We start from the raw sequence: 25,529 nt of genomic DNA, 5'->3' as shown, positions 1-25,529 counted from the left end.
GATGGCATCCATAGCTAGGTCGCTGTCCGGTGTTGCATGGCCGAGATAGACTAATACACCAGCTGCGCCTGCATATATGCGTGGCATGAGGGCCACTTGGGCAGATCGTTCTTTTTCGTCGTCCTGGTTGATACACAGCGAGTCGATCCAGATGTTGCGCGGAGGGCCGCCCGAAATACGCACACTTCGGAGCGCATTTTCACAATTGCGAGTAATAGGTATGATGTCCCAGAATGGGCCTATGAACATTGGCCTGCACCGGGCTGAATCTCCATACTCATCTGCCCACGTGTAGGAGACAGCTTCATATTGAGCTTGCTCAGAGCCAACACGCACCCTAGCAAATGCCCCATGTAGGAGGCTGCCACCACTGGCAGAATCCAGCTGCAGAAGCCTGATCTCGTCGTCGGCCCAAAACACCGGGTAGCATCTTGAGGGTTGATATGGATCATTCTTTAGATCCGCTCGAGTTCTGTGAACTTCTGCAAGGTCTTTAGCCTTATTCCCAGCAGAATTAAATGACGATGGATCTCCTCGACGTGCATTCGCATGTCCATGGTCTTGATATCGCTCGGTTATTGATGAACAAGGCATAAATGACGATTGTCCGCTAGCAGACTCGTCTTCGTCCTTGTATTCCACGCATCTCGGCCATTGCAGCTGATAGTTGTTATTGTTGTCATCAAAGTGGGGTTGGTTTGATGGGACAAGAGGAGGTGCGGACGTGAAGTCGTCACTGCTGGCAACGGCATAACACCAACTGCAGCACGGGAGACCTCCCACGACGGCGACGTTTGGTTGAATACATGTGGGCTCGTGCCATCTGGACATGAAGAAAGGACCTTGGAAGTTAAGAGGCGATTAAATGGATAAGATGATGTACTTAGAACATGGTTGAACACGAGGCTATCAGGTAGAGCGCACTATCTCATGCACTGCTTCGCAGAGCCTGGTCGGAAAAGGGAGTCAGCTTATGTATCCGAATTGAGTTAGAAATTGCTGACGTGGCAAAAGGTGAGTGAAGGCAGGTTGCGGCGCTCATTCGTCATGAAAAGGGGCACGTCTGCCGCCATGTAAGCACATCGCCTGTTGTGATTCGTAGTATCCAATTGCATGGGTTGTGAGTATTGAGAACTCTGCGTACCCCAAGATCAGAGATACCGATATCGAATTCACTGGGCAACGTTTCAACTTAACCTAACGCAGCAATAAATAAGTCACACAGCCTTGTGCAAATGATTTATTACACCGCAGTGGTCTCATTTAGTCCGAAAGAGCATATCCTTCAGTGCCTTCGTTGGCCCACTTGATGTCCAACTCCTCCCAATCAACTTCGTTCAGCACCCTGACGTTCAACGGTTGAATCTCAAGTTGTTTCTTCACAAACTCCTTCTTGGCTTCTGGCAGCCTGTCGACGATTGACTGCGGAGGACCGTAGAGGTTTCCGAAGCAATGGACCCCGCAAGTTCTGCAGAAAGGGGCGCCGTTGAACTTGCGGCCATATTGGTATTCTTGGGTCCTGTCTTTGCCAACGATCGTCACCTGAGATTGATGTGGGTAAACGCCGATGGCACCGTTCTGTTGAAACAACATGTCAGCCCCTCCGAATGAATCAAACTGGCCGGCGGAAGGCCACGAACTCTGATGCAGATGCTGCAGTTGTCCTCCTTGATCTCCACTTCCGCCAGAGGCTTGCTTCTCAGTGCGAGTTGCACAGCTCCGCACTCGCAGGATCCAGTGTAGAGCTTTGGATGTTCTTCTGTGGCCTCTGGTGGTGTTGCGTTGATTTTAGGTGGCGACGATACCGACTCAGAAAGAGTCTCGACGATGCTGAGAAAGTGTGAGTGTGACGGGGCATGTTCTGGGTCAAGGCTCTAGCGACAAACCTGAGACTGCCGGGATAAGCAGCAAGTTCGCCAGAAGAATCCAGAGTGACAACTTCTTTGCCCTTCAGAAATATTCCTGGTATACCAGAAATGAGGGGACGCAAGTTGATCCCTCTCTTGCCGGCTTGGACACCAGACGTGTGAGTTCCGAACAGGCCAGTACCGCAGTTTGCGCAGAACTATCGTGCGCTGTGATTAGCGTCGCACAGTGATGGTCTCCATGACTAGCCGGCCTCACCTCGTGCTGAAGTGCCTCTCCACTGTTCGAAGTATACGAAGTCAGTAACTCTGAGTTGCAGCCCCTCGTAATCTTCAGCTTGTCCTCTGCGTCGTAGATCCAGACATAGCCTTTCTTTGCGCAAAGCGAGCAGTCGCAGATCACTAGCTGGGGCAATGCAGGGAGTTGCACTTCGAAGCGGTTCGCCCCGCAGTGGCAGTTGCCCTGAAAAGTTGCCAATGACTCAGCCATTGCAGGCCGCGCGGTAATCGTGATTCAAGTTATCAACAGGCAGTATGCGTATCGCAACAAAGCCAAGAGATGCGCGAAACAAACACCAAGACAAACCGACGATTTATGACTTGGCGCGAAAGAACTTTGGTGGCGTTGTGATACGGCAGGCTGCGCCGCTAAGCCGCCGCATGACCAGCGACTGTCACCGAGCTTCCCAATTCATCGACATCTCCGCGCGGGAACATGTGCGACAGGATCACTGACCAATGATGTTGTGAAAGATGATCTGCGCACCACGCAGGAGGGCTTCTCTCGATCATGATTTGTTATTCAGTGATACGGATCTAATCACTTCTCATTGAGCCTTAAGGGTCTCATAGTCCGTGCTTCATTTTGACATTCACCTCGTCTTCAGATAGTATTGCTGTCGCGATGAATCTGAAGCTTATCTTGCTCCCAGCCCCCGCAGTGAGCTAATGTCATCCGATCATGTCCGGTAGGCAGCTGACTCAGGCGGCTTCGGCCATCCGATCAGTGGATTGTGTGGTGAAACTAGCTGGGGCCCGGGTAACACGGCATCCCCGACGCCATAAGAACACCTCTACGATTTCTCCCGAGACTCACCGCACTTCGCTCTTTCACAGTCGAAACAACAAGCAAACTTCGGGAGGGAGATCATCATGAACCGCCCATCGCGAACCGATGAGCCCTACGAAGGGGAAGGCTACAACCAGAGCCCGAACCCGCTGTCTAATGATTTGACCACGAACGAGGACCTCAACGGCACAGTGAATGCCAGGCAGTTGAACGCGGGCAGTAGCCAGGATAAATCCGCTGCCGATGACGCCGACATAGCCCGAGCTGACCCGAGCCGGGACAAAGACGGGGGCCCGGCGCCGGGAGGCCCTTCGGCCAAGACAATCATTCTTGGTCGACCCTCGGGAGATGGGGCCGACGCGGCCCCTCTCCCTCACGCTCACTCACAGATCCCTCCGTCCCCTAGCAGCACTGTGCACGATGACAAGGAGCATTCGGATTTGGTGGCTCGGGCGAAGAAGGCGCTCATGAAGTTCGGTTCCTTCGTGGGGCCGGGCTTCATGATTGCCGTCGCGTACAGTAAGACACCAAAGCTCCACCTTGATGCATTGCATTGCGGTTATGTTGAGATGGCGAACTGACCCATCGGATGTGAATAGTTGATCCTGGAAACTATGCCACGGACGTCGCCGCCGGCGCGACCTATCGCTTCCGACTACTTTTCATCGTCCTCTTGGCCAACTTGTTTGCCATCTTCCTTCAGAGTCTTTGCATCAAGCTTGGCACCGTCACTGGACTCAACCTGGCTGAAGCCTGTCGGGCTTTCTTGCCTCGCTGGTTGAACTATGCCCTGTACATCTTTGCAGAGGTTGCCATCATCGCAACCGACATTGCTGAGGTTCGTGAACCTGGTATCTCTAAAAGAACAATTACGGACTGACATTCGCATCAGGTGATTGGCTTTGCAGTAGGATTGAACCTTCTGATCCCTGCCATCCCGCTGGTAGCTGGCTGTGCCATCTCGATCTTGGATGTAATGGTTATTTTGTTCTTCTACCGCCCGCATGGATCCATGAAAGGCCTGAGAACGTTCGAGTACTTCATCGTAGGCTTGGTCATGGCAGTAGTAGTTTGCTTCTGCATCCAGCTGTCTCTCATTCAAGAGACGCCTGTTGGAGATGTCTTCAAAGGATACCTGCCCTCCCATGCCATTGTCGAGGCTAAGGGGTATGATGCTACTCTTGCAAGTCCAGAATTCAGTCGCTAACCTTTATCTAGTCTCTACCAAGCTTGCGGCATTCTGGGCGCGACAGTCATGCCACACAGCCTTTACCTCGGCTCAGGTATCGTTCAACCCCGTCTTCGAGAGTACGACACGAAGCACAACCTTCTGCCGCCTGGAGTAGACGAGACAGACTTCGCAGACGGAAACACCGACAAGGGCTACTACGTGCCCTCCGCGAGAGCCATCAAGCATTCGCTCAAAGTGTCCATCGCCGAGCTGAGCATTTCGTTGTTCACCTTCGCGCTGTTCGTCAACTCGGCTATCCTGATCGTCGCCGGAGTTTCTCTGTACAACAACCCCGATGCTCCCGACGCCGACATCTTCAGCATCCACAAGCTACTCAAGGACTCCATCTCTCCCGCGGCAGCGACTGTCTTTGCCCTCGCCTTGCTTCTCTCCGGTATTTCGGCCGGAGTAGTTTGCACGATCGCGGGCCAGATGGTTAGTGAAGGGTCCCTCAACTGGAAGATGCGGCCCTGGCTACGACGATTGGTGACCCGCAGTATCAGCATTATTCCAAGTGTCATCATCGCGGGAGCTGTCGGTCGCAAGGGAATAAGCCAGGCTCTGGATGCTTCACAAGTTGTCCTCAGTGTTGTCCTCCCGTTTGTTACGGCACCGTTGATCTACTTCACCTGCTGCAACAAGTACATGACGATCCGCGCCGGCGGTGCTCGATTCCGAACTAGCTCCGACGAGGAAGACTCCAACACCAGAGACGGGGGCTATGTGGTCAAGATGGCGAACTCGTGGTACACTGCGGCCTTTGCGATCTTGACCTGGCTTGTCATGGCCGTCATGAACGTGGCCAACCTGGTTCTGCTTGGAAAGGGTGTGTGAGTGAGAAAGAAAAGCGGGCGAGCTCGGTGAGGAGTTCGCCTGCGATGAAGTTGCTAGAGCTGAGAGATTCCAATATCTCTCGATTCGTTTCTTGCTGAGTTTCTACTTAGTACTGCTTTTGTGTATTTTTCTTTGGCTGGCTGAAGCTCACTGCTGACCCAGCCAGCCGCTCGTTTGTTGCATGATCGCTGTTGTTCTTCCGGAGGTACAGCATTCAACATGCTCTGTCCCATCTGAGGTTCAACCCTCGGAATTTAGTAGAAAAGTTTGAATAAAACCCAATTTGCGCCATAAAAATCAGCGCCTATCTTCTAGCAACTGCATGGGTTGCACTCGTGCGATGTGCGATGCCGCGATGACCCGGGCGATCCTCCGGAAAATCTGCCGAACTGGACCCACAGGTTTCCGGCGATGTCGGAGCTGACCTCTAGTTTCTCGATGCTTGCCCGATGAACGTTCGAATATGGTTCTAGACCTCGACGACAACGAATGGAAGTCGTCATAAGTCGATAGCAATTGGCTCTGATAGATATGTGCACTTTTATGAGGGGCGTGAGAACCCTGACGGGACTTGAACGATGACTGGGTCTGCTCGATCGATGACGTATCCATCCCGTAGAGCATCACCACACCATGATGTAGTGACCAGGGTATTTAAAAGAACGACATATTATTCGAACAGTCAAGTATTGTTACACGTCTGTATAATACGTGAATTCGCACTCATGTTTTCGTTCCGAGCTGCCCGTTCCCTCCCAAATATTTCTCTAGCTCCTCTGAGAAAATCAATTTCAGTTACGCCTATTCACCAGAAGTGTCTCTTCCACGTCAGCAACATGGCCCGGTTTCCTACTCCTTCCAGCGATCCCCCGAAGAAGGAGATGCAATACTTCCCTGACATGACTACGGCCTTGCCGTCGGAGTCGGGCGAATTTCGACGCGTGCTTTGGACTGGTCTCTACTCCCAGTTGGTGCTCATGACCATCCCGGTAGACGGAGACATTGGTGAAGAAGTGAGATCAGCCACGAGGGAATCCATATTTTGTAGATCCTCCTAACATCATCATCAGGTACACACCGTCGACCAGATTCTCACCTTCACATCTGGCAAGGGTCTCGCTCAAGTCGGTGGTAAAGAGCAGGAGGTCAAGGCTGGCGACATGGTTATTGTCCCCGCCGGAACGAAGCACCAGTTCTTGAACAAGGGACCCACGCCACTGATCTTGTACACCGTCTACTCGCCAGCTGAACATAAGCCGACGACAGTCCACGAGACCAAGGAGCAGGGCGACAGAGAAGAGGAGGACGGTATCGACGTTGCTCCGGCGTGGAGCCAACGCAGTAAGGAGCAGAACGAAAAGGAAGGTTGGGTAAAGGGCGATTAGAAGAATCTTCATCGTACATGAAATCAAGACCGTTGTTTACCAATCGTTGGTTACCTTGCGTATCGATGTGGGCTGGCGTGCGGCGTCCGTCACTGGTACTAGCGAAATGCGATGGTCGTTCGAGGAGATAATGTGGCATCTCGTTCCTGGTGAGGAGTCTCATAGCGTGACGTTGACTTCAAAGTACTTCGGCACAAAATTCCCCGTTGAAGATGGCGAACGGAAATGCAATGCGGCCCACAGTTCGGATGTCGGCAGCGTCGCGGATGAGGCGGAGTCATGGGAGATTAATGCGGCAACGTCGGTGTTGAAACCGAAGGCAGAGTCATGTCAAGGTTCAGTCTAGATGAAACATTCATATTGCTATACGACCATTGCCATTTGTGTGCGAGCAATCTTCTTCGTTTTGACGAGATCGTGCATCCATGTTGAAAGGAGGTGAGACAAGCTTTTTAGATTGCCTGCTTGGATCTTGACACTTTCTTGGCTCCCGTCGGTCGCGGGGATCGCATTTCTCCGGCGAGTGTTCCCCCAAACTGGATAGCTTACAGCAGGCACAGATGCCCCTCAACGCAACAGTCCAGGCGTTCGGGCCTGGAAACTCAGCTGTCATCCTTGCATTTTGATCTTATTTGGCACATGGACTACTCATGGCGCGGGCAGATGGGGGCGAGAGTTCGTCCCATGGACTTCAGATACAGGAGGACTAATTTAACCTATTGGGCCAAGATTTGCGACGTCCTTGCTTGCCCCCGAACGGTCGGAACATAAAAGCTTGGAGAAGAACGCCAAGAAAGCTCGTTCGTCTTAACAGCCAAGATTATTGGGTTTCCCGTTTCTTACAGTCACTACCGCCATGCAAAATACCTTGTTGCAACTCTCGTTCCTTGCCTCTGTGGCCTCTGGCTACTGGCTGCCGGAAACTTTGGGCAAGGACCAGTTCAAGACCTGTGTTGTGCCCAAGACCACAGGCGACGCCTCTCCCACCATTGCCTCGACCGTCAAGTCTTGTGGCAGTAACTCCCGCGTGGTTTTCAGCGCCGGCACCGAATATACTCTCCTTACCCCTTTGAAGTTCTCCGGTCTGACGAACGTTGAGTTCTCGGTCGAGGGCAACCTCACTCTCTCAGACGACCCCGCTGTGGTTTCAGCGGTCGTTGGCAACAGAACAGCGTACCCCGGTCACTGGATCACCATTGCCAACAGCAAGGGTGTCACCATCACTGGCGCCCCTGGCGGCGGCTACTTCAACGGCCACGGTGACAAGTGGTGGTCCAACAAGAATGACAGCAGCGACAATGGCCGCCCTCACTTCTTCTCATTTGGTGTCACGGGACTTCGTCTGCGCGGCATCAAGGTCATCAACCCCGTCGCCTGGGTTTTCTCCATGGGCGGACAGGATGTTTACATGACGGACACCTTGCTCGACGCCCGATCCACCAACGGCTTCCCGTTCAACACCGATGGTATCGATGTTAGCGCTTCTGACGTTGTCATTGACGGATGGACAAGCTGGAACGGCGACGACATCATCAATGTCTCCCCGCCGGCTGTTAACGTAACCATGCGCAACATCAAGGCCTATGGAACCCACGGCATTTCCGTTTCTTGTGCTTCCGGAAGCGGGAGCCAGTACCTCTTCGAGAACGCTGAAATCCACGATTCGCTTCTCGGGGCCCGCTTCAAGGGCTCAGTTGGCACTACCTGCAACATCTCCGATGTCACCTGGCGCAACATGACCATCATCAACACCAGCTACCCCATTCACTTTATCGAGGACTACGTCGATCAGGAGAAAGGCGCTGCTGGGAAGGACGCTTCTCTCGCCGCGTACGCTAAGAACTTCCGCTGGGAGAGCATCACTGCCCACACCAGCAGTAGCCTGAAGGACGGCAGTTGCGTGGGTAGCCCGTGCTGGAGTTCGACTCTTGGTAAGTGATCATCATTATCCATCGGCCTGCCCCGAGTTTCAAGCACTGACTCGTCTACAGAGGAAACCACCAAGAAGTCGATGTACATCATCTGCAAGGATGCGGCCCATTGCCAGGATTTCCACTTCTCAGACATTACCCTCGTCGCTGCTGTAAGTAACTGGAGCCCACAGTATTCATCATAAACTAACAACCCTGCAGGATGGCAGCGCAGGCGAAATGGAGTGTGTTGGGCTGGAGAACGACAAGACCCTTGGCATTCCTTGCACTAACGGCACTCTCACCGCATCGAAATAGAGTCACTGCACCTAGATAGTCGCGGGGCGGGGCCCTAGAGAGAGCAAGCGGAAGATTAATATCATGCAAAAAAGTCCGGTGATGAATTTGTGCATCGAAGAAGACTATACCTATGTGCGACGAAGTATGTACATATGAATTCGAGCTTTCCAACACCAAAGACCATTCACTGCTAAATGATACCCAGTTGGGTCGTCTCTTGATATTGCATATGGCGTAGTTGATGATGTGCAATGCTTCAAGGCATTTTAACAGGCGCCGTCCTTGACACCGGGACCGCTGTAGTTCTGGCAGGGCGTCTTCGCGTCAGTGCAGACGTTCTTGAGCGTGGCCTTGTCGCCGTTGGCTTTGGTGATTCCAACAACTTCACCTCCCTTACGGGCAGTGACTCCCTCGACGTAGACTTCGCGCGCACACTTCTGGCACTAAAGATTATTAGCAAAGCTCTCACAGCAGCATAATACCAGAAGATGGCTCTGCAAGATGATTCAGACAGCATAGATACTCACAGTTCCGCAAGACCGGTAGACCTTTCCATAGTCTTCAGCATAGAAGTTGATGATCTAGTCCAAGTGTCAACAATGACGATATGCGTTGTGGGAGAATATACTCACATTGACCTTTCCGCAGCCGTTGTGCTGGATGATCTTGTCGGAAGCGTGGTAAGCACCTCCACCGACGATCCATGTCACGTCGCCGGCCTTGTCTTCTTTCTAATATTCAGTCAGCCTGTGCCCATCGTTGATTTATCATGAGTCGCTTACGATCGAGATAGCATCCTCACAAACATCCTCGAACCACACGAACTCGATGTTGCAACCGCCTCCGAGGCAGTATACGCCTTCGCCGGCGGTCTTGCCGATGATTACGTTTCGGAGTGTGGCACCCTTCTCGAGAACGAATGCAGTGTCCTTCTCGCCTAGGCGGTGGTCGCCAGTTAGTATAGGAGGAAAGCTCAGTGAGTACATAGGTAGGTGCCCACAAACCTCCCTCTTGCTGCCCATTACAAGACGTGGGGCTCCTGTCGTACTTGGCCCAGCCTCCATCAAAGACTTGACCGGCCCGAACATAGATCGGAGCAGAAATCTTCTTCGTTGAGGTAGGAGTCGGGAGACCTCCTTCGTAGCCCAAGCAACCGAGGGCCGTGGGTAGGGCTGCAAGAACAGCTGCGGCTGCGAAGATGGGCTTGCTGAACATTGCTGCTGAAATGACGAGACTTGATGAATTGCGAGTTATTCTAGCTGGTAAACTAGTTGGGTTTCATCTCTGTTCTCGTTAGCTCAGATTATATAGTGGGACGGTGAGCCATTACAGCAAGTATCTATCTTTTCAAACGACTTATCCGGGTCGAATACGAGACGGTTCTTGACAATTCTCATTGGTACGCATAATACCCCAGAAGCCAAGGCTTGGCTCCAAGCTAATGTTACGATGTCAATTGGTGCAACCCAATCCATATGCCTCTTCTCGTCTTAGTCGTGGAATTCTCCGAACAAAGTCTTGGCAAAATCCGAAAAGCTTTCTGCATTTGGCTACGGAAGGATATTATTCCCAATCGCCCAGCCGGTTGAAATATCCCGTCCATCAAGTATCATGAATTCCTATATGTTCTTCTTTATAGACAAGCCCCACCAATGAAGTAGCCATGCCACCCAGGATCACGAGTCGCTCCAACTCAGCTAGTTCATTACATCGACCATCGTTCCGCGAATGAAGTGTCAACTTGAGCCGATACGAGATAACATAACAGGCAGCCGGGATGATTGCGGAGACTATCATCGTATTCGTGACTCTGAAAAGGCAGGTGCTTTTCTGGATTGCGATGTGCATAATGTTGATGGAAGGTAGGGTAGCAGACCGTCACGGCAGGCTTAGGGCAAGCCCCAATGTTTTGTGTCGCTGACTCCGAGGAACTTCATTGAGTGGAAATAGACGGGATGGTGGCTTCAAGGTCAAGGATATATGAATATTTTAAATGAAGACAAGACCTTCAGCGGAATGTGTTAAACAACTCTTTCATCCCTTGCTTGCATACATATCACTGCCTTAGTGCCAACATCAACGTCAAGCAGACTCAAGTAAACTGAAAAACGGAAGTAAGATGAATTCTAAAACAAGGCTTCACACACATGGTATCTCGGTACTCCATTCTAATTCAACCAGACTGCATTTCCGCAGCACCCTCCATCGTTTAAGTCAAGATGAGCAACAGCACTTGCGGATGCGCCACCGTCGCCCATCTCCCAGATCTCAACAAAGCCCGTAGAGCTATCAGTCAGCGCAACGTACATGTCACTGAAGCTATTCGCGGTGATAGCGTTCGCTGACCCTCCACTGGTGGTTGTGGGAGACAGGAAGTTCTGCTTCTCCACAGAGCCATCGTCGTTCAACGACATGATTGAGATGTAGCCAGTATTGTTGGCGTCACGGGCTCGCGATGTCGCCCACAGGAACTTGGATCCGTAGGCAATCGCGACCTCATCTGACCAGTAGTCAGAGCTATTGGCACCTACAAGCTGTCAGTGATTTGAGATCTGGTGATGTGGGCACGAAAGTCTTACCTTCTGGGATGAGAGAAAACGAAGCATTAGCATAGCTGGGAATACCAGTCGTCTGATCGATAGAGTAAACGCCGACTTCGTTGGTTCCTTCATGCACAGCATAAAGGAAGCCACCCGCCGGATGAACGGCGCCGTGCCTGGGATCCGCTCCTTCAACTGGAGCCGCCACATCCGCAACGTACGTAAGCTCCCCGGTGGAATTGTCAATTGAGTGAACCCAGATGGCGTTGCCGGTGTCGTCGAAAGAGTACATCATGGTTCCAGCGGGGTTGAAGGCGAGGCCGTGGACCCCAGAAGACGTCGAGTAGTTGTATTCTTGGATTGACTCCGTGAGAACTCCATCTGTCACTGACATGACTGTTCCGCACGCGCCGAACGGTGTTCCGTAGACAGCATACGGAGATACGGTTGAAGGAGTCACGAAGATGGAGCGCTCGGTGCAGTCTCCTCCGGCCTTGATGATCGTTCCAGCGCCAATGGAGAGGTCGTCTTCAATAGCATAGCTGACGTATTGGCTGTTGCCGCTGTCTTCGAAAGAGTTGCCATACAGGTTTTGCTTATCGTACTGCATGATGTCAGTGAGTCTCTTCGGGGAAGTGATGGTGGGTCGAAGGGACGGTCACTTACGCTTAAGGCGATCCATGAGCTGCTGGTGTTCACTGAGGTGTTCGCGCTCAGAACTAGTGTCTTGGCGGCATCTTCGAAGGTAAGAGTGTAGATGTATGGCGTTCCGAACGTTCCAACCAGAAGCTGATGGCTGAGTGCCGAGATGCATGGCGCGAAGCCGGACAACAGCAGCGCAAGAGATTGAGAAACCATGATTGCTGGAGAAAAGAACTGAAAATGTTGAAAGTGGTAGTGAAGAGAACAAAGTGGACCGCTGGCGGCTGAGACTACGGAAGCTAAATCGGTAGTTGGAGCTTGACTTCTACCTTATTTATTCTTCTCGAAGCATGCGTAGAACACGATTGATGCAATTTTTGGATTGCGAACTCTCCCAAAATTTCATCTCGCCTAGACTTGTTTCTTGGCGTACGCGTTGCTGTCGTTGACAGTGGGGGAGTTTCTGACGATCGTCAGGGTTCTAGGGGTAAATTTTCCGCTGTGAAGCATTGTTTCATCTCGATTTGATGGGGGTTTACCCCGGGAAGGGAGTGTCGAAACATCGCGGAAGAGTGGTGCTGGGCTGCCGGCATGTGGGGGTCTCCAGGGGCAGACGCAATCGCTTCTCCACCATGGGATGACTGGCGTGCTCGTCTTTGGATGGCATCTGGTGCCGAGCGGCCGTGGATGCAATTAGAATTAAACACTTTGACGGTCACGATGTAACCCCAGTGGACTTTATATATCCCCCGAGCCCATAATAGTTGAGACGGGAGCGATGGATCGACGGTTATTTTGGAACGGGCCTTTGCGAAGGGGGAAACATACGATGAACGCCTGGCGTGTCCGAGCTCGTGGGGATGGCACGTTGAGTACGACGCCTTTGGCCTGAATCGCGATTGCTGAAAAGGTAATGGGGTTTACTTGGAGGCTGGATGCTGACGACGTCTCTATTTCACTGAGGGGAACTCCAGACGAAGTTCAGTCACGATGGCTCTTGGCTCAGTCCCTTGTTTCAGGCGAGCGTTGTCCCATTGCTTTTGGTAGAGCTGGGAGCCTCGTGCTGATCGCTTCCATATCAAGCGATGGGTATCAACTCGCTTTCGATGAAGTGTTTGCTCCCTCTATTCCAACGATGTTGAGACTACATCAGCACGACCAGATACGGTTATCACGGCACCGCGAGAGATTCTGCGCTCATTTTGCACATGACGTAGTCACCTCACCCTCTGTCATTGGGTATCTTTCAAGTCATCATTTGCTGCCGAGCGATGATGCCTAGACCAGCGCACCCGTCCCAGTCGCTCTTGGCGCTACCTATATGACAGCCGGGGTCGCGAGAATACAGGGAGTTCTAGGGAGCTAGCAAATGCAGGCATCTTCGCTTATTGGTATGCTGCATCACTAGGTCTGACATTTTCCTCTCCCCAATGAAGGCGTCTACTATTGCTGTATCGTGACGTCAACTTAGCTGCTTGCTGCCAAGAAAGAATGGAGCGAAAGAATTGTCACTGAACTGCGAGGAACATACCTAAAAACGCATCTCTCTTCTTTTTTAATGCATTCATTCTGTCTTCTCGATATCTTTACTACGGCAATTGGCATTCTTCGTTGAGATGGAGAAGATTTTGTCGCCACTGGGGATATCTCATGAACATGGGGTAATCAACACCCCTGCCCTTGCCCACGGGACATCAGAGTTCGTCGTGCAGTATCCGCCGCTTTGGCCACAGCATCGCAGGCTTCAGGGCACGACCATTGCTTTGAGTGTTATGATCCTGACAGCCTGTGGTGTTAAACTATTCGGCACGTCGCGGAAACGCAACTGGAGAGCCAAAGCGGGAGGGTTGCGCAAGACAGATGCGGCGAGGTCCAAGTCATGGCTCTGGGTTCTTGAAAGGCTCTATGTAATGTGAGTTCAGGAAAGATTTCGAAGTGGTCCACTTAGGGAGTGACCATGTTTTCAGTAAAAAGAACCCTGAGTTCGAAGTGTTTCTGACCGAAAGACAGTGACGTTCTGGCATCCATTACCAGAGCATCGTTTGTCCTGTGGATGAGCTATCACGCGGATGTGACGTTGAAATGGAGTGAAAACACTTACACGGCGCTTGCGGCTGTTGACGGGTTCTTTCTCTGCATGACTCAAATTGGAATCGTCTTCATCTTATCAGAGTTTGACGTGCTTTTTTGGGGCCAGCCCGGTCAACGAGTTGAGGGGCAAGGCTTTTGGTACATCCTCCCACGGATTTGCAATTTCTTTGGTTGGATACTGGCCTTTGGGCTGGTTTCTATCCAAACTTCTATTTCAATCGTCAAGCAATACGGTGCTTCTGGTCTCCCATGGTCGGAACAACTCCAAAGCTTTGGGGCAGCCCAGGATGTTGTCACACTGGACATGTTGAAAATTCTCCTCTTCCTCGTCGGATTTCTGGTATTAGCCCCATACTATGTTGTGGTAGGTCACCAAAATGTTCGCAATAATCCTCAACGAAGAGGTCGCTAACATGCGAAACAGGGTGGCCCCTGGCTATGGGCCAACCTGATCACCACCATAACAATATGGACATGGCGACTTGCGAGGGTGGCCGAGAAAAGAGGCCAGGATGAGACATCACAGCTGGTAACGTCTCTTGTTGTGGATTTCTTTTTCTCGCGCATACCTACACTCTTTGCTTTGGCGATGTTCTCTCGCATCTTATCGCAAAGGCGCTAGGGGCATTGCTGCTAGCCAGTCTGCCAGCCCAGGCATTACCTATGATGGAGTGGAGCACATATGTGAAAGTGATTATGATGCAATGACAACTGTAATGAAATGGATTGCGTCTAGTTGGTCAGTAGCAGTAGATAAAGTTCATAGGAAATTTCAAGTAAACAAGTAGGGTGACTCGTTTACTCGGTTGATTAACTTGACGAGAGAGTATTTAGATTTGCGTTGCACCGAAGGACCCATTGAGCTCAGCCCCAGCCGTTCTCCATATGAAAGCGACGTGACCCATTAATCGACAACGACCCAGGCCAAATAGTGAGCAAGATTAAGACCTTGGCTATTTACCCAATCTCCCTGCCATGTAATCCCCATACAAATCGGGTAAAAACGAGGCCAAGTTTGTAAACTCGGTCTGGTCATGAATGAAATGCTCATAGGCAATGTTCTCTCCAGCCATGCGCTTCTTGAAGCCGAGAGCTCCCGCCAAATAGTCGATGCCGACCTTCATACCCATAACCTTGTAGTGAATCCCCCCACCAAGCCAATATCGGCTCCGCAGCTCAAGTCCATCCTCCGTCTTACGCCAGAGGTGCAAGAAGTCACCAATCTTAAGGTTCGGCAGCAACCCGTCCCGCAGCTCCGCACACACAGCCGCCTCATAGCCCGCGGCCTTGAGCTTATCCCACGGCAGGCCGTACTGCGCCGGGTCCACGAAGTGAATGTGGACGGTCATCTTCTGAGACCCGATGAACTCCGTTACACGGTGCGTGGACCCGAGCCACTTTTGCGTGTGGGATAGGTCAGTGCGGTGCAGGCGGTCCGCGTAAGTCGAGCGAGCGCTCAGGTGGTCGTAGGGGAACCAGAGGGCGTAGCGCTCGGGCTCGACGCTGTGCCACCAGAACCACCAGCGCACCATGTCTCCTGTCGATCCTGGGAACCGGGTGCGAGACGTGACGTACGCGGTGCCGTCTGGGAGCATCCGCCAGCCGTTCTCGTGTTTGTGGTAGCCGGGCTCCAAGAGTCGAGGAGAGTCGCCAATGGGGAGAACACCTTCAGCGGGCATTTGCTCGCGGATGTACTGCGGGATGTCGGCGTAGAGGTAGAGCTCTCGGTGGCAGTACTTGGCGTAGAGCTTATCCTTCATCCTGTTCTCATTATGGCGGTAGGCTTTCTGAGTATTAAGAGGATAGTATGTGATTGGGACCTTTTCGGGGTATCCGTTGGCGTCTGGATTTTGCATGATGTTCCCTGTCTGGGCGTCTGTTGGTGATGATGGTGCTGATAGTTGACCCGATATCGCTGACAGACGCGATGCTGTTCTTTGACGCAATTGTCCCGAATCCATGATTCAATAAGCTATTGAATAAGTACGTGATCTCGTGCCGTGATTATTATAAACCCAGATGAGGGGATAGTTATTAGAGAGCTTGAGTTTTATGGGTGCTTGAGAGGGCCGAGTGTTCGAACGCACGAAGGTGGTCAATGGTATGACCTGTGTCGGATGCGCGATTGGCCGAGGTTCACATGTGGTCCGAAGATCGACAGATGATTGGAAAACGGTCGCGCAGCGGAATCACGGTGGTCGGGACAAGCTTCTGCATGGCTTCCGGGATTTCGGCAAGTAACCAAACCTCCGCTTCCCAATAATGACGGTAAAAGTTTATTGGAGAGCCCGTCACTATAGCCAATTCATGACGGATTTTTTATACCCATCGGAGTCGCGAGCATCCAAGCTGATGAGGACGTGATCCCTCGGGTTCGCCTTTGTATTGTTTAGTTGAACTCTACAGTCCGAAAAGGGTGCGCCTTGATTGTGCAACTGACGAGAAAGGCCACGGTAACCTAAAGCTCAATTATCAGTCCTCACAGGTCAGCTACTGCATTGCGCCTTTCTTGCTACTGTGCTTTATTCCTCTCTCGATATGAAATATGTTTCCAGCGGCAGAGAATCTGCCCAACGCAGTTGTTTCAGTCTATCTAAACCTCTCAAGCCCTTGTACAAACATAATCAGACCAGACCATTTCAAACTGTAATCCAACCACACTACCCACCTCGTTTCTACTCATCTCCGTGTTCTTCGATTGATGCCTGCGGCTTTTGGCTATCATCACCCGGCTTCTTTTTGTCCTTCCCGGCTTCCTCGCCCCAGAAGTACTGCAGGCCGTACTCAACCACGGACAAGGTAACCAAAGCGGCTCCAACCATAAGAATTTTCGTATTGTCACCCACAACTGGGTGGTCCACACGCTCCTTCTTATCATCTTTACGACCGGCCTTTTTGCGTTCCCTCATTTCCGAGGGCAATGGGTAGAACGGCATGGGTTCCGAACTGGGTGGAATCTTATATTTCTCTTCGTCATCAGGATCATTGACCGACCCTTTCTCAAGCAAATCCATAGCCCACTTGTAGGCCGGGTAGCCTTTCCCATCAACGGCTATACTGGCTTGGTGTAGCGCATTGAACATGGACCATAGAGCACGAACGACACTCTCCAAAGCGCCCACTACCCAGGCGTGGTGAGATGAAGCAGCCTCGCCTATGAAGTACAGTTGGCCGAGTGCGTTGGGTTTCGCAATTGCAGGATAGAGTTCGCTGAATTGACAAGGGCCAAAGTAGGCGAATGCCCCAGATGCGTGAGGGTCGTGATACCAGTCGTAGGCATGGTGCTCGATGTATTCGCCCGTGATACGGTCCAGAGCTTTTTGGAACTTCTTCTTCTGTGCCTTCGGATACTTCGGGTCCTTCGGGTCCATCAGTTTATTCGGGTCCTCCGGGTCCTTCGGGTCCTCCGCATGGAGATAGGCGAGGTCGCGCAGAAGAAGGTTCTTCAGCTCAACTTCTTCCTGCAATATCTCTTCATTGCGCTTGTTACGGGATTTCGAAGCGATAAGAGCACCGATGCGCTGAGCTGTCTGGCCCCATGTGTAAGAAACCAGTAGAACAGCTGGTTTCTCGATGGGATCTATGTCGTTGTCGATGTTGTAAGACGGGTAAACGCAGACTTGAAGAGGTAAGTCCGTCCGAGCCACCCCTCCATTGGTGATTTTCAAAGGTGTTTCGCGCCACCATGCCGTCTTGAACTTGATGCCAACCTTACAGGAAGCACCATAGCCAAGACACCGAATAGCCTGCTTCGTATCCCAGAGAAGGCCAGCATTGGAAAGATCCATACGGTTAGCAGCAGCAAGGGTTGTAGAGTTGAACACTGCAAAGTATTGACGTGGCTCCAGCGATTCGCCGGTGATGGTGTTCTTGAGGTTGAGTTGCATCTTTCTCCTGACTGTTCGTTCGAGCTGAACATCTGCATCCATTCCCACAACTTGGGTGTTGTATTTGATGATGGAAGGATCCTTCATCTTCTTGCGCATGGTTTCGGCAATCTTTTGAGCACCTCCATCAATGCACCACCAATAGTTTGGTCGTTTATCGCCCGGCTCGAGTGCGTGAAACTCGGGCTCAGCAAAGTCCAGTTGTTCCAAAACTGCTTCTGTCAAGCTTTGGTCATACCAGCCGGTGCCACTGTGGGAAGTTGTAAGCAAGACCCCAGATTGAGGATTTCATGTTGCTCCTGATTTGACTTACTATGTGGCAGTCTCCAGCCATTGAATCGTGCTATAACTATATCCGGGGCCTCTCGGGATAGGCTTGGGGTTTTCCACGCTATAAGATATCGAATTGGTCATTAATGTGTAAAGAAAGATCGGCATGATACTTTTAGACTCACGAGAGTAGAAATTGCCGAACGCTCATCTTATCTGCATTCATGAGCAAGGTCCAAAGCTTCTCATCTTCATCCGGAGTCCTGGCTCGAATGTTGCCGTGTTCGTCCTTCGGCCGAAAACGGTCGTGAACGTCTTTCAAAAATCCTTCGATGGCTTGCTCAAAGAGCGTGGCGGGGTTGGCCTTGGTCAAACTGAGATATTGGAAAGTTGTAAGAATCTACTCCTATCAAACAAGGTGGAAATGAGCTTACTGCGGGGGGATCTGTTGGTCGGGTTTGATGCCTTGGTTCAAGTTGAAAGGGTCAATCTCTGTGCCGTTCCAAGCGTTCCCAGTCTTCTTGACATTGTTAAAGTAGGAGGGGCAAACGCCATTGTCATCATGAAGAAAGTAGGGGACGCGAACAGGCCAATCAGTGGGACTCGTTCTTTCGCCGAGCTCGCCTTCTTTGATGTCAAGAAAGTCAAAAAGGCGAAAGGTCCTAATATGGGTTCAAAGTCAGCTTAAGCACCATATTCGGCTTCAAATCGTAACTAGAAAAACAGTCAGGTATATACCTCTCCATGACCTTGTTCTTCGGGAACCGCATGGCGCCGACGTCGTAGTAGTCGTGCGTGCCGTCTTTGCTGAAACGGTGGGTGTACAATCGCCCTCCAAAGCGTTCTTCACTGGCCGCTTCTAGGATCTCGTAGTCGATCTTCAGATGCCCTGGCCCCATGTATCTCTCAATGTTGTTGTTGATCCAGTCAATAGCAAGACTGGTGAAGAGTCCTGCGGCTCCGGCACCAACAATGCCCACTTTAAAGTGACCATGACGGGGAGGGATAAGCGGGGCTATCTTGCCATCTTTCATCACCTTCTGATTAAGTGCTGGGATGTCCTTTGGAGGTTCAAGACCCTCGACTGGTCCCATGAACTTTTGAGTTTCCTCGCGCGCTATTTCAGTGTCCTTCTGAATCTTGCGGGCGTAGACCTCTTGAGTGTACTCATACTTGAACACTTGCTCGTAGGTTACCTTCGTCGTGACGGAAATCTGCGCATGAGGGGCGTTGGGAGCAGGGTCTTGGGGAGTCATGATGAGTAGTCGAATAGATGTTCGGCAAAGTAAGTGTTGGGTAATGCTACCTGTTTACTTGAATTGCGCAAGTTCGTGATTATCTCGCATGAACAGGTGGACGGACAACAGTATTTGAAAGATTGCATTCGGGCAAGGGGGGATCTCTCATTGCCTTCTGCGGGATTCAGTCCCTGCAGAGTCTGGTTACGTGGCGAGAGTTCATGTCTGTCGAATCATTCCCGCAGATACAATATCAGCTGAGGATGCTGCTTTCGGTTGAAAATCAAAACGATACCGTATGTTTACGTTCCGTCCATGGCATTGGTTGTCTTACGAGACGGCATTACTGTCCCGGCTTTGACAGTACGTATGTGGTTTACTCATCACATTCGTGGAGAGCTGATGTGGTACAAATCTTATATGTAGGGTCGCTCCATTTGCAGACATTTTTACTGCCGATCCGCGAATCATACCGAAAGAAGGGGCATTGAAGGTATTTGTTGTTGAAAACGGGCTGGCTGAAGAGCTGTTTATTGAGGCTTGGCATATGCAGGACTCCTCGACGGGCTAGCTCAGTCTGGTCTAGCTACCTCTTGAGTCCTCAGCTGAGCCACGAGACATATTCTAGACTCACTTCAGCTGCATCAAATATGCTTGCATGGCATCCTTTTTGTCTCCCTCTCTTCCTTTTGATACATGCAGCCGTTTGATTAGTTGCTTTTGTACTAACAGCGTGGATATGACTGAGTAAGGTACCTAGTAGGGATTGCTAACGCCTTTGCGGGGTCGGGCCGCTCCCTAGTGGCGTTGGTAAATGAAACCTTTCGGCTAGCACACCGCTGTTCTGAGACAGGAATTTGATCCGAAAAGCCAAAGAATGGTTCATGTCACCTACATCACTCAAACGCCACCTATCAGTAGCTTAACTAGGCAGGATACGCCATAGTATGAGGGCCAAATGGGTAGCGATCTTCTCAGTCGTTTATGTCTTTTTGAGACCGACGAAGGGCCTTGAAGTCGTCAGAAACGGCTGGAAGAATGGACTGATCTGACAATCGTGAATGACATAACTGAATGTGTGAAACGCCAGATGAAAACATTGGAAGTATACCTGTCATAGGGCGATGTTACTATACATGAAGACGTATATTCACGCGGGATGAGTATCTACAAATGAGAAACATCCATGAGATGAAGTCAACAAAGGTGGATTACGGAAGGGACGATTTGTGATTCTCAAGCTTGAGAATACTGCCACAAGATGATGCCGTTGATCAAATATTGCTTACAATGACGATGCTTAGCAATTTAGTCTACATCGTTCTGTTGCTTTACACGTAAGTTGAAGGCATTCCCGTGCACTCTTAATATTGAGCTTGGGGCTTCCATGGGTAGCATTTGTCCGACAGAACGCTTAGTGATGCGTCGAGTAGACTAGCGATGTTAGGTACCCTATCTGAGCGAGGTAAATTATCATGAAAGAACTGAAGTCAGAGCTCGTGCGTTGCAACAACCTAGTGTACGTCTCCCATCAGAAAACTTGAGAAGTACATTCTGACTTAGGTTTTCCTGTCCTTCTCTGATGAGCTTGCAAAAGGATTATACAACGACCGTGGATTACAAAGAAGATGCATAACCGTTACCAAATTTATTCTCATTCCATTTGCAAATAATGCTCTTCGAGGAATATAGCCTAAATGGGAAATCGGCGGATTACGGCTAGTTCTTACCCACGTCTTGTCTCAGTTCCCATCCACGCAACAGACACAACGTAAATCTTCATTCGGAGCTAGATCACCGCTTCCGTGCCTTAGCTGTGACGTCTGACGACTCTGCGGGGTCGGGCCGCAGACCGCCTCTTCAGCCGACAGCCAGCCACTCGTGACTAGCTTACGACTGGTTTGAAACATGTCAGCCCTTGCCACACTTGCAAGATTAGGTAGACACCATGAACACCAGTATAACGACTGAAATGGTAATTCTACCGCACAGTGTCTCCTCAGCCACGTTTCAATGGTTTGGGGAGACAGGTACTGCTGCTCGGGTACTGTTCGGTACTCCTAGAGGTGAAGGTCGGTTTCCAAATATACTGTGATACCTAACGATGATTAGAGTACGCGCATGACTATGACATATTGATGTGCAACCTTGATTTCAAGCATTTTATGGTCGACATAATTACCTGGCGGGGGAAGCTTTTTCATGTCTGGACATAAAAGATGGCGACTTAGGTGAGCTTGCATCATATGAAAGATCTAGCCCCTTTTTGCCCACTCAAATGACGCATTTAAGCCACTGGTTCTTCCAGGAAACAAGAATGAAATGCCATAACCAGGCAAGACATGGGATTCTCGGCAACTGCAGACTGATGTGAATGTTGTCATCACAAAATGCGCACTGTAATAATTCGTAGTATAGGTACCTACCTAAGATATTTATCGATAGTATGGTGCTAAGAGTTCTTTCATACATTTAGGTGTTTTGTCCCTAGACTGGGGCTCAGGACTAAAGACATCGTATGAAAGTAATTGAAATGGATTGACTGGGGAGATCTTGATGTGGTGAAACGTATATAACCTGAAAGACACAAAGAGACTGGGTACATGCATGGATTAACTAACGTAAACGTGTCCCAAGTCATCTTGAACCTAAGATGAACCTATTGTGGGTGATTTGAATGCTTAAAGCTTTTCTACTGGTAGTACAACATTATCTCCTGAATCAGTGTCAGGTTAGGTTCCGCGCAGAGTGCTAGAGTCGTCGATTTCCCCTTAGGTATAGGTTATGACTTTTATTCGAACCTACCCTACTAGGGATTTATGCGAGGGGACCCTTAAATCTTTGCTAGGGATAACTATAATCCGCTCCGTAGTGGTCCACCCGGTGCCCCACCGGTGCCCCACCGGTCCTCTCGTTCCCGCGCGTGACAATCAGCGTCTAATTGATGCCAATGATCCAAACCTTGACGTTGTTACTCCTTTTGAAAGACTCCAAGGATGCGTTTGGACTTCCTGCAGGCTGCTGGGCCGCAACCGGCCTGTCTATACCTCCAAAGCCGGTAGAAAGACAATCTCCCAACTATATGATAGGGTGTTCAAAATCAAATTCTCATCTCCGTTGCGCTATGTCATTTGGCTGATGCTGTTCGCCCGAAGATAGGCTTGGGCGATCCTCCGTCCTCTTCAATACTCGGCCTTGGGTCCATTCCCGCGATCATGCTTTTCCTTCTCTTCTCAAGAGATCTCTGGGCTATCTTGATAATTATGTTTTGTCCGTTTGTCATATCGCTGCGGGCCGTTGATTACCGAGCAGCCGCCGGAAGCATTCCTTCTGGCATCAGAACGTCGACTAATAACGCATCAGCGACCAGTACCCATCATCAAACCACGTCCTCGACATCACAAATTCCAACCTTCAAACTTCATCAGCTTAGGAGTAGAAAGGCACGTCCGTGGGGACATCTGTGTCCCATGCATGATACTTGTATCAATAATACAGCTGTGGCACTTCTCTCTTCCAGCCCCTCTGTCGCCTCTGTGGGACAGAGCTTGCATGACGGCGCAAATACTACTGCCTTTGGTTTCTCAAAGCGAAGGTCAACAAGCACTCCGTCTACAATCCGGCTCAGAAACGGTATCAAGACAGTGTACGACACGGTCATCGTCACGTTCGACCCAACTCCATCATCACTCGTCACATCGACGAGGTCTCACAATGAAAATACAAAGTCCGGCTCCAAGTCAAATATCATCAAGCCGACATCAACCACACAGCCGCCGCCCCCAGCTCAGCCGTCAGAAGCGGTCTACATATTCTTTGACTGGGCTGTCTCGTCCGTCATCACGACCACCACATCCGGTGGGAAGTTTGTCATGCTCCCTCGTCTCACAAGCCTCGACGATAAGACAATCCACGACATTTGCAAAGACGAGGCTGCCGGAAGCATGGTTGCTGGTATGAGAACCTCTCCTGATGCCCCTGGACTGCCCCCGAGTTTTCAGGCCAGCCAGGACATTTACGGAAAGAAGGGATGCAAGTACATTAGTGGGTACGAGACAAAATCTGCCGGAAGATTCAAGTGTGATGACATCCCTGAATTCGAGTGCATCACAGATCCTCAAGAGGATGAGCATATCGACTGTCCAAAGGCAGAGACACAAGAAAGGTTCTATGTGCCTAGGGTGAGATGTTTCTTCCCCGTTGGAATATGAGTCACAGGCTTTGGAATATTTTTGATTTCTATTTTCATTATAATTATCGTGTCTATATCTTAGCGCAACAGAGCGACTTTTTCCACACACGTTACATGAGACGCAATCTTGCGTAGCGTCTCGTCAATCCAAGGCTTTTTTTGGCGAATTCCACGCTTCATTTCTTAAGAGGAGCAAGCAAAGCTGAAGCGAACGCCCTGGTAAGGGGCCTTCGAGCAGCTCGCGTAGTTCTCGCCCTCAACCACCGCAGGCACGCAGGTCTGGATGGTCCTGTTTGTAGCCACGTCGACGACAGCGGTGACCTCGGGTTCAGCGTAGAGAGGGATGTTGTCGTCCTCGCAAGCCAACTCGAGGTTGTAGTACGTCGTGTTTGTCGCGTCGTCGGTGACGTTGAAGGGGTTGCGGCAGATGGGGTCGAAGACGTAGGTGTTGTAGGCACGGATGGAGGTCCAGGTGGCGGTGCCCTGAATGGCGCCAGAGGTGTCGCAAACCTCCTGGACGTCGGATGTCTTGGTGGGAGTGAAAGGAGACCAGGCGATGAACAGGTTTCCGTGGGGGTAGGAGAAGTAGCCCAGGTTGATGGGAGGGTAGGAGGTATTCAGGGCCGAAGCGAGAGCCACAAAAGAGGCGCCGACGAGAGTGGTGAGTTGCATCTTGACGGATTTTAGTGAAATATCGACCGGCGTCAATGGGACAGTCTTGAAGATCTTAGTATTAGAGGCGTTGAAAACGGGAGTTAATGATCGCTGTTCAGCTGGCACTTGGTTGTTTAAATACTTGGAAATTTTTAGATCTGACCTGACGTCGGCTTTGCATCTGTTCGCCTCAAGAGCCGTTCCTAGCGTGGTGTTAGCGGTGCATGGTGGTTGTTCCTTTCCGCCTCCTTTCTGTGCAGTTGTTGATGGGCTAGACAGGGGTAGGTACCGGCTAGAACCCTATCACTGACCGACTCGGATAGGCTGGCGTTGGATTTACAGGCTGGCTAGCTTGCGAAAGTCCCAACGGGCTATTTCGCTAATGCCCGAGAGGCTTGTCACAGTCGATAAATGTCAACGTTGCGTGCCGATTCGATTCTTCCGTCCATTGTTTGTTGGCAGAGCAGACCGTTGCGCTACACAAGCTTCGTAACGGCAGTTTACGCTATCCAGATGTGGCACAGCGCGGCAATTACCCTGCTTTTCCAAGAGCTCTAGAACCGGCTTGACCAAATACGAGCAGCTGAATGCCGGGGCGTCTAGGCTGCCGTTTGTCCTGTGGGGGCAGCATGCAATCCTCCTCGTGTTGAATTGCTGGCGGCCCACTGAAATCACCTTTCTTTTTCTGATCAATCATCGGCCAGCTAAGCCATGCTCCATCAAAACCCGATCGAAGCGCCGAGGCGGCCGCCCCGTGGATATGAGAGCCGATCAGCCGATGGAAACAGAGGCATCGTCAGGGTCCAAGAAACAGCTGAATGATGATGCGATTGTTGATATGAGAGAGAATAGCATTTAAGAAGCCTACTGACGTAATCAAATGACCCTGAACATATTCGACTTGACTCCCCTCTTCAATCCCTCCGCCTTTCCATTCTCATACTCAACTCCAGCAGCGCCACCTTCACCAGACATACCCTCAAGCTTCAGTCGCAGCTCTTCATCCAACTCTGCCATTGTCTTCTTTCCCTTGGCCGTCGATTCTCGCGCTTCTCGCGGTCGCTGAGATAATTCAGATGGCGGGGTGTTTTGGGTTTGGTGAGTTGTCGCGGCGGTGGACAAGTGGGCTGACGCGATAGCAGCTCTTGACGCGACCGAGCAGCGTCTTGCTGCGGCAAGAAGACAACCAGGCGACGCTTTTCGCATCATTGCACTCATGTTGATGATAATCTTGTGTAGTAGATGACTTTCGGGGTCTTTTCCAAGTTGTCTGACGGTGCTGTTGATGGTAGAGTTTAAGTTCGGCGATGAATTTGTTCATCTTGTGGTGATATCATCATTCCACAATTAATGTTTCCTAGGTGGTCTGTGCTTCTAACTGGCGAAGGCATCCATCCATGGATCCTTCTTGGGTTGCCCGA

At 50.9% G+C, this 25,529-nt stretch overlaps 9 protein-coding genes across 9 annotated transcripts; 3 read left to right on the top strand and 6 right to left on the bottom strand.

Annotated features, from left to right (window-relative positions):
- Positions 1–1,263: 1,263 nt before the first annotated feature.
- On the bottom strand, positions 1,264–2,355 carry CENPV (Centromere protein V; the record flags this gene model as incomplete). Its single annotated transcript, XM_036636141.1, has 4 exons — positions 1,264–1,578; positions 1,641–1,830; positions 1,887–2,065; positions 2,125–2,355. 4 exons carry the CDS (start codon positions 2,353–2,355, stop codon positions 1,264–1,266), a joined length of 915 nt encoding a protein of 304 aa, XP_036498186.1.
- A 662-nt stretch (positions 2,356–3,017) lies between these two features.
- Positions 3,018–4,999, top strand: SMF1-1 (Manganese transporter SMF1; the record flags this gene model as incomplete). Its single annotated transcript, XM_036636140.1, has 4 exons — positions 3,018–3,453; positions 3,534–3,772; positions 3,827–4,101; positions 4,153–4,999. 4 exons carry the CDS (start codon positions 3,018–3,020, stop codon positions 4,997–4,999), a joined length of 1,797 nt encoding a protein of 598 aa, XP_036498575.1.
- An 836-nt stretch (positions 5,000–5,835) lies between these two features.
- Positions 5,836–6,384, top strand: yrkC (Uncharacterized protein; the record flags this gene model as incomplete). Its single annotated transcript, XM_036636139.1, has 2 exons — positions 5,836–6,012; positions 6,070–6,384. The coding sequence occupies 2 exons, from the start codon at positions 5,836–5,838 to the stop codon at positions 6,382–6,384; spliced, it is 492 nt and encodes a 163-aa protein (XP_036498188.1).
- Positions 6,385–7,240: 856 nt separating this feature from the next.
- Positions 7,241–8,612, top strand: pgxC-0 (putative exopolygalacturonase C; the record flags this gene model as incomplete). Its single annotated transcript, XM_036636138.1, has 3 exons — positions 7,241–8,315; positions 8,376–8,467; positions 8,517–8,612. 3 exons carry the CDS (start codon positions 7,241–7,243, stop codon positions 8,610–8,612), a joined length of 1,263 nt encoding a protein of 420 aa, XP_036498799.1.
- Positions 8,613–8,860: 248 nt separating this feature from the next.
- Positions 8,861–9,809, bottom strand: plyF-1 (putative pectate lyase F; the record flags this gene model as incomplete). Its single annotated transcript, XM_036636137.1, has 5 exons — positions 8,861–9,037; positions 9,122–9,175; positions 9,227–9,325; positions 9,377–9,531; positions 9,599–9,809. The coding sequence occupies 5 exons, from the start codon at positions 9,807–9,809 to the stop codon at positions 8,861–8,863; spliced, it is 696 nt and encodes a 231-aa protein (XP_036498798.1).
- A 953-nt stretch (positions 9,810–10,762) lies between these two features.
- Positions 10,763–11,992, bottom strand: CGCS363_v004287 (Carboxy-cis,cis-muconate cyclase; the record flags this gene model as incomplete). The annotated part of the gene is made up of 3 exons (XM_036636136.1): positions 10,763–11,121; positions 11,174–11,738; positions 11,801–11,992. 3 exons carry the CDS (start codon positions 11,990–11,992, stop codon positions 10,763–10,765), a joined length of 1,116 nt encoding a protein of 371 aa, XP_036498797.1.
- Positions 11,993–14,820: 2,828 nt separating this feature from the next.
- Positions 14,821–15,723, bottom strand: phy-0 (Phloretin hydrolase; the record flags this gene model as incomplete). Its single annotated transcript, XM_036636135.1, has 1 exon — positions 14,821–15,723. The coding sequence occupies one exon, from the start codon at positions 15,721–15,723 to the stop codon at positions 14,821–14,823; it is 903 nt and encodes a 300-aa protein (XP_036498796.1).
- An 819-nt stretch (positions 15,724–16,542) lies between these two features.
- CGCS363_v004285 (putative bifunctional amine oxidase) lies at positions 16,543–19,280 on the bottom strand (the record flags this gene model as incomplete). Its single annotated transcript, XM_036636134.1, has 5 exons — positions 16,543–18,004; positions 18,068–18,145; positions 18,210–18,398; positions 18,459–18,686; positions 18,763–19,280. The coding sequence occupies 5 exons, from the start codon at positions 19,278–19,280 to the stop codon at positions 16,543–16,545; spliced, it is 2,475 nt and encodes an 824-aa protein (XP_036497233.1).
- Positions 19,281–23,637: 4,357 nt separating this feature from the next.
- CGCS363_v004284 (uncharacterized protein) lies at positions 23,638–24,126 on the bottom strand (the record flags this gene model as incomplete). The annotated part of the gene is made up of 1 exon (XM_036636133.1): positions 23,638–24,126. One exon carries the CDS (start codon positions 24,124–24,126, stop codon positions 23,638–23,640), a length of 489 nt encoding a protein of 162 aa, XP_036497232.1.
- Positions 24,127–25,529: the final 1,403 nt, after the last annotated feature.

Source organism: Colletotrichum siamense, assembly GCF_013390195.1.
Source record: "Colletotrichum siamense strain Cg363 chromosome Unknown KSG_Cg363_contig03, whole genome shotgun sequence".
Lineage (NCBI taxonomy): Eukaryota > Fungi > Ascomycota > Sordariomycetes > Glomerellales > Glomerellaceae > Colletotrichum > Colletotrichum siamense.
Note: the sequence above shows the minus strand (reverse complement) of the source record. Positions and strands in the feature narration are given on the sequence as shown.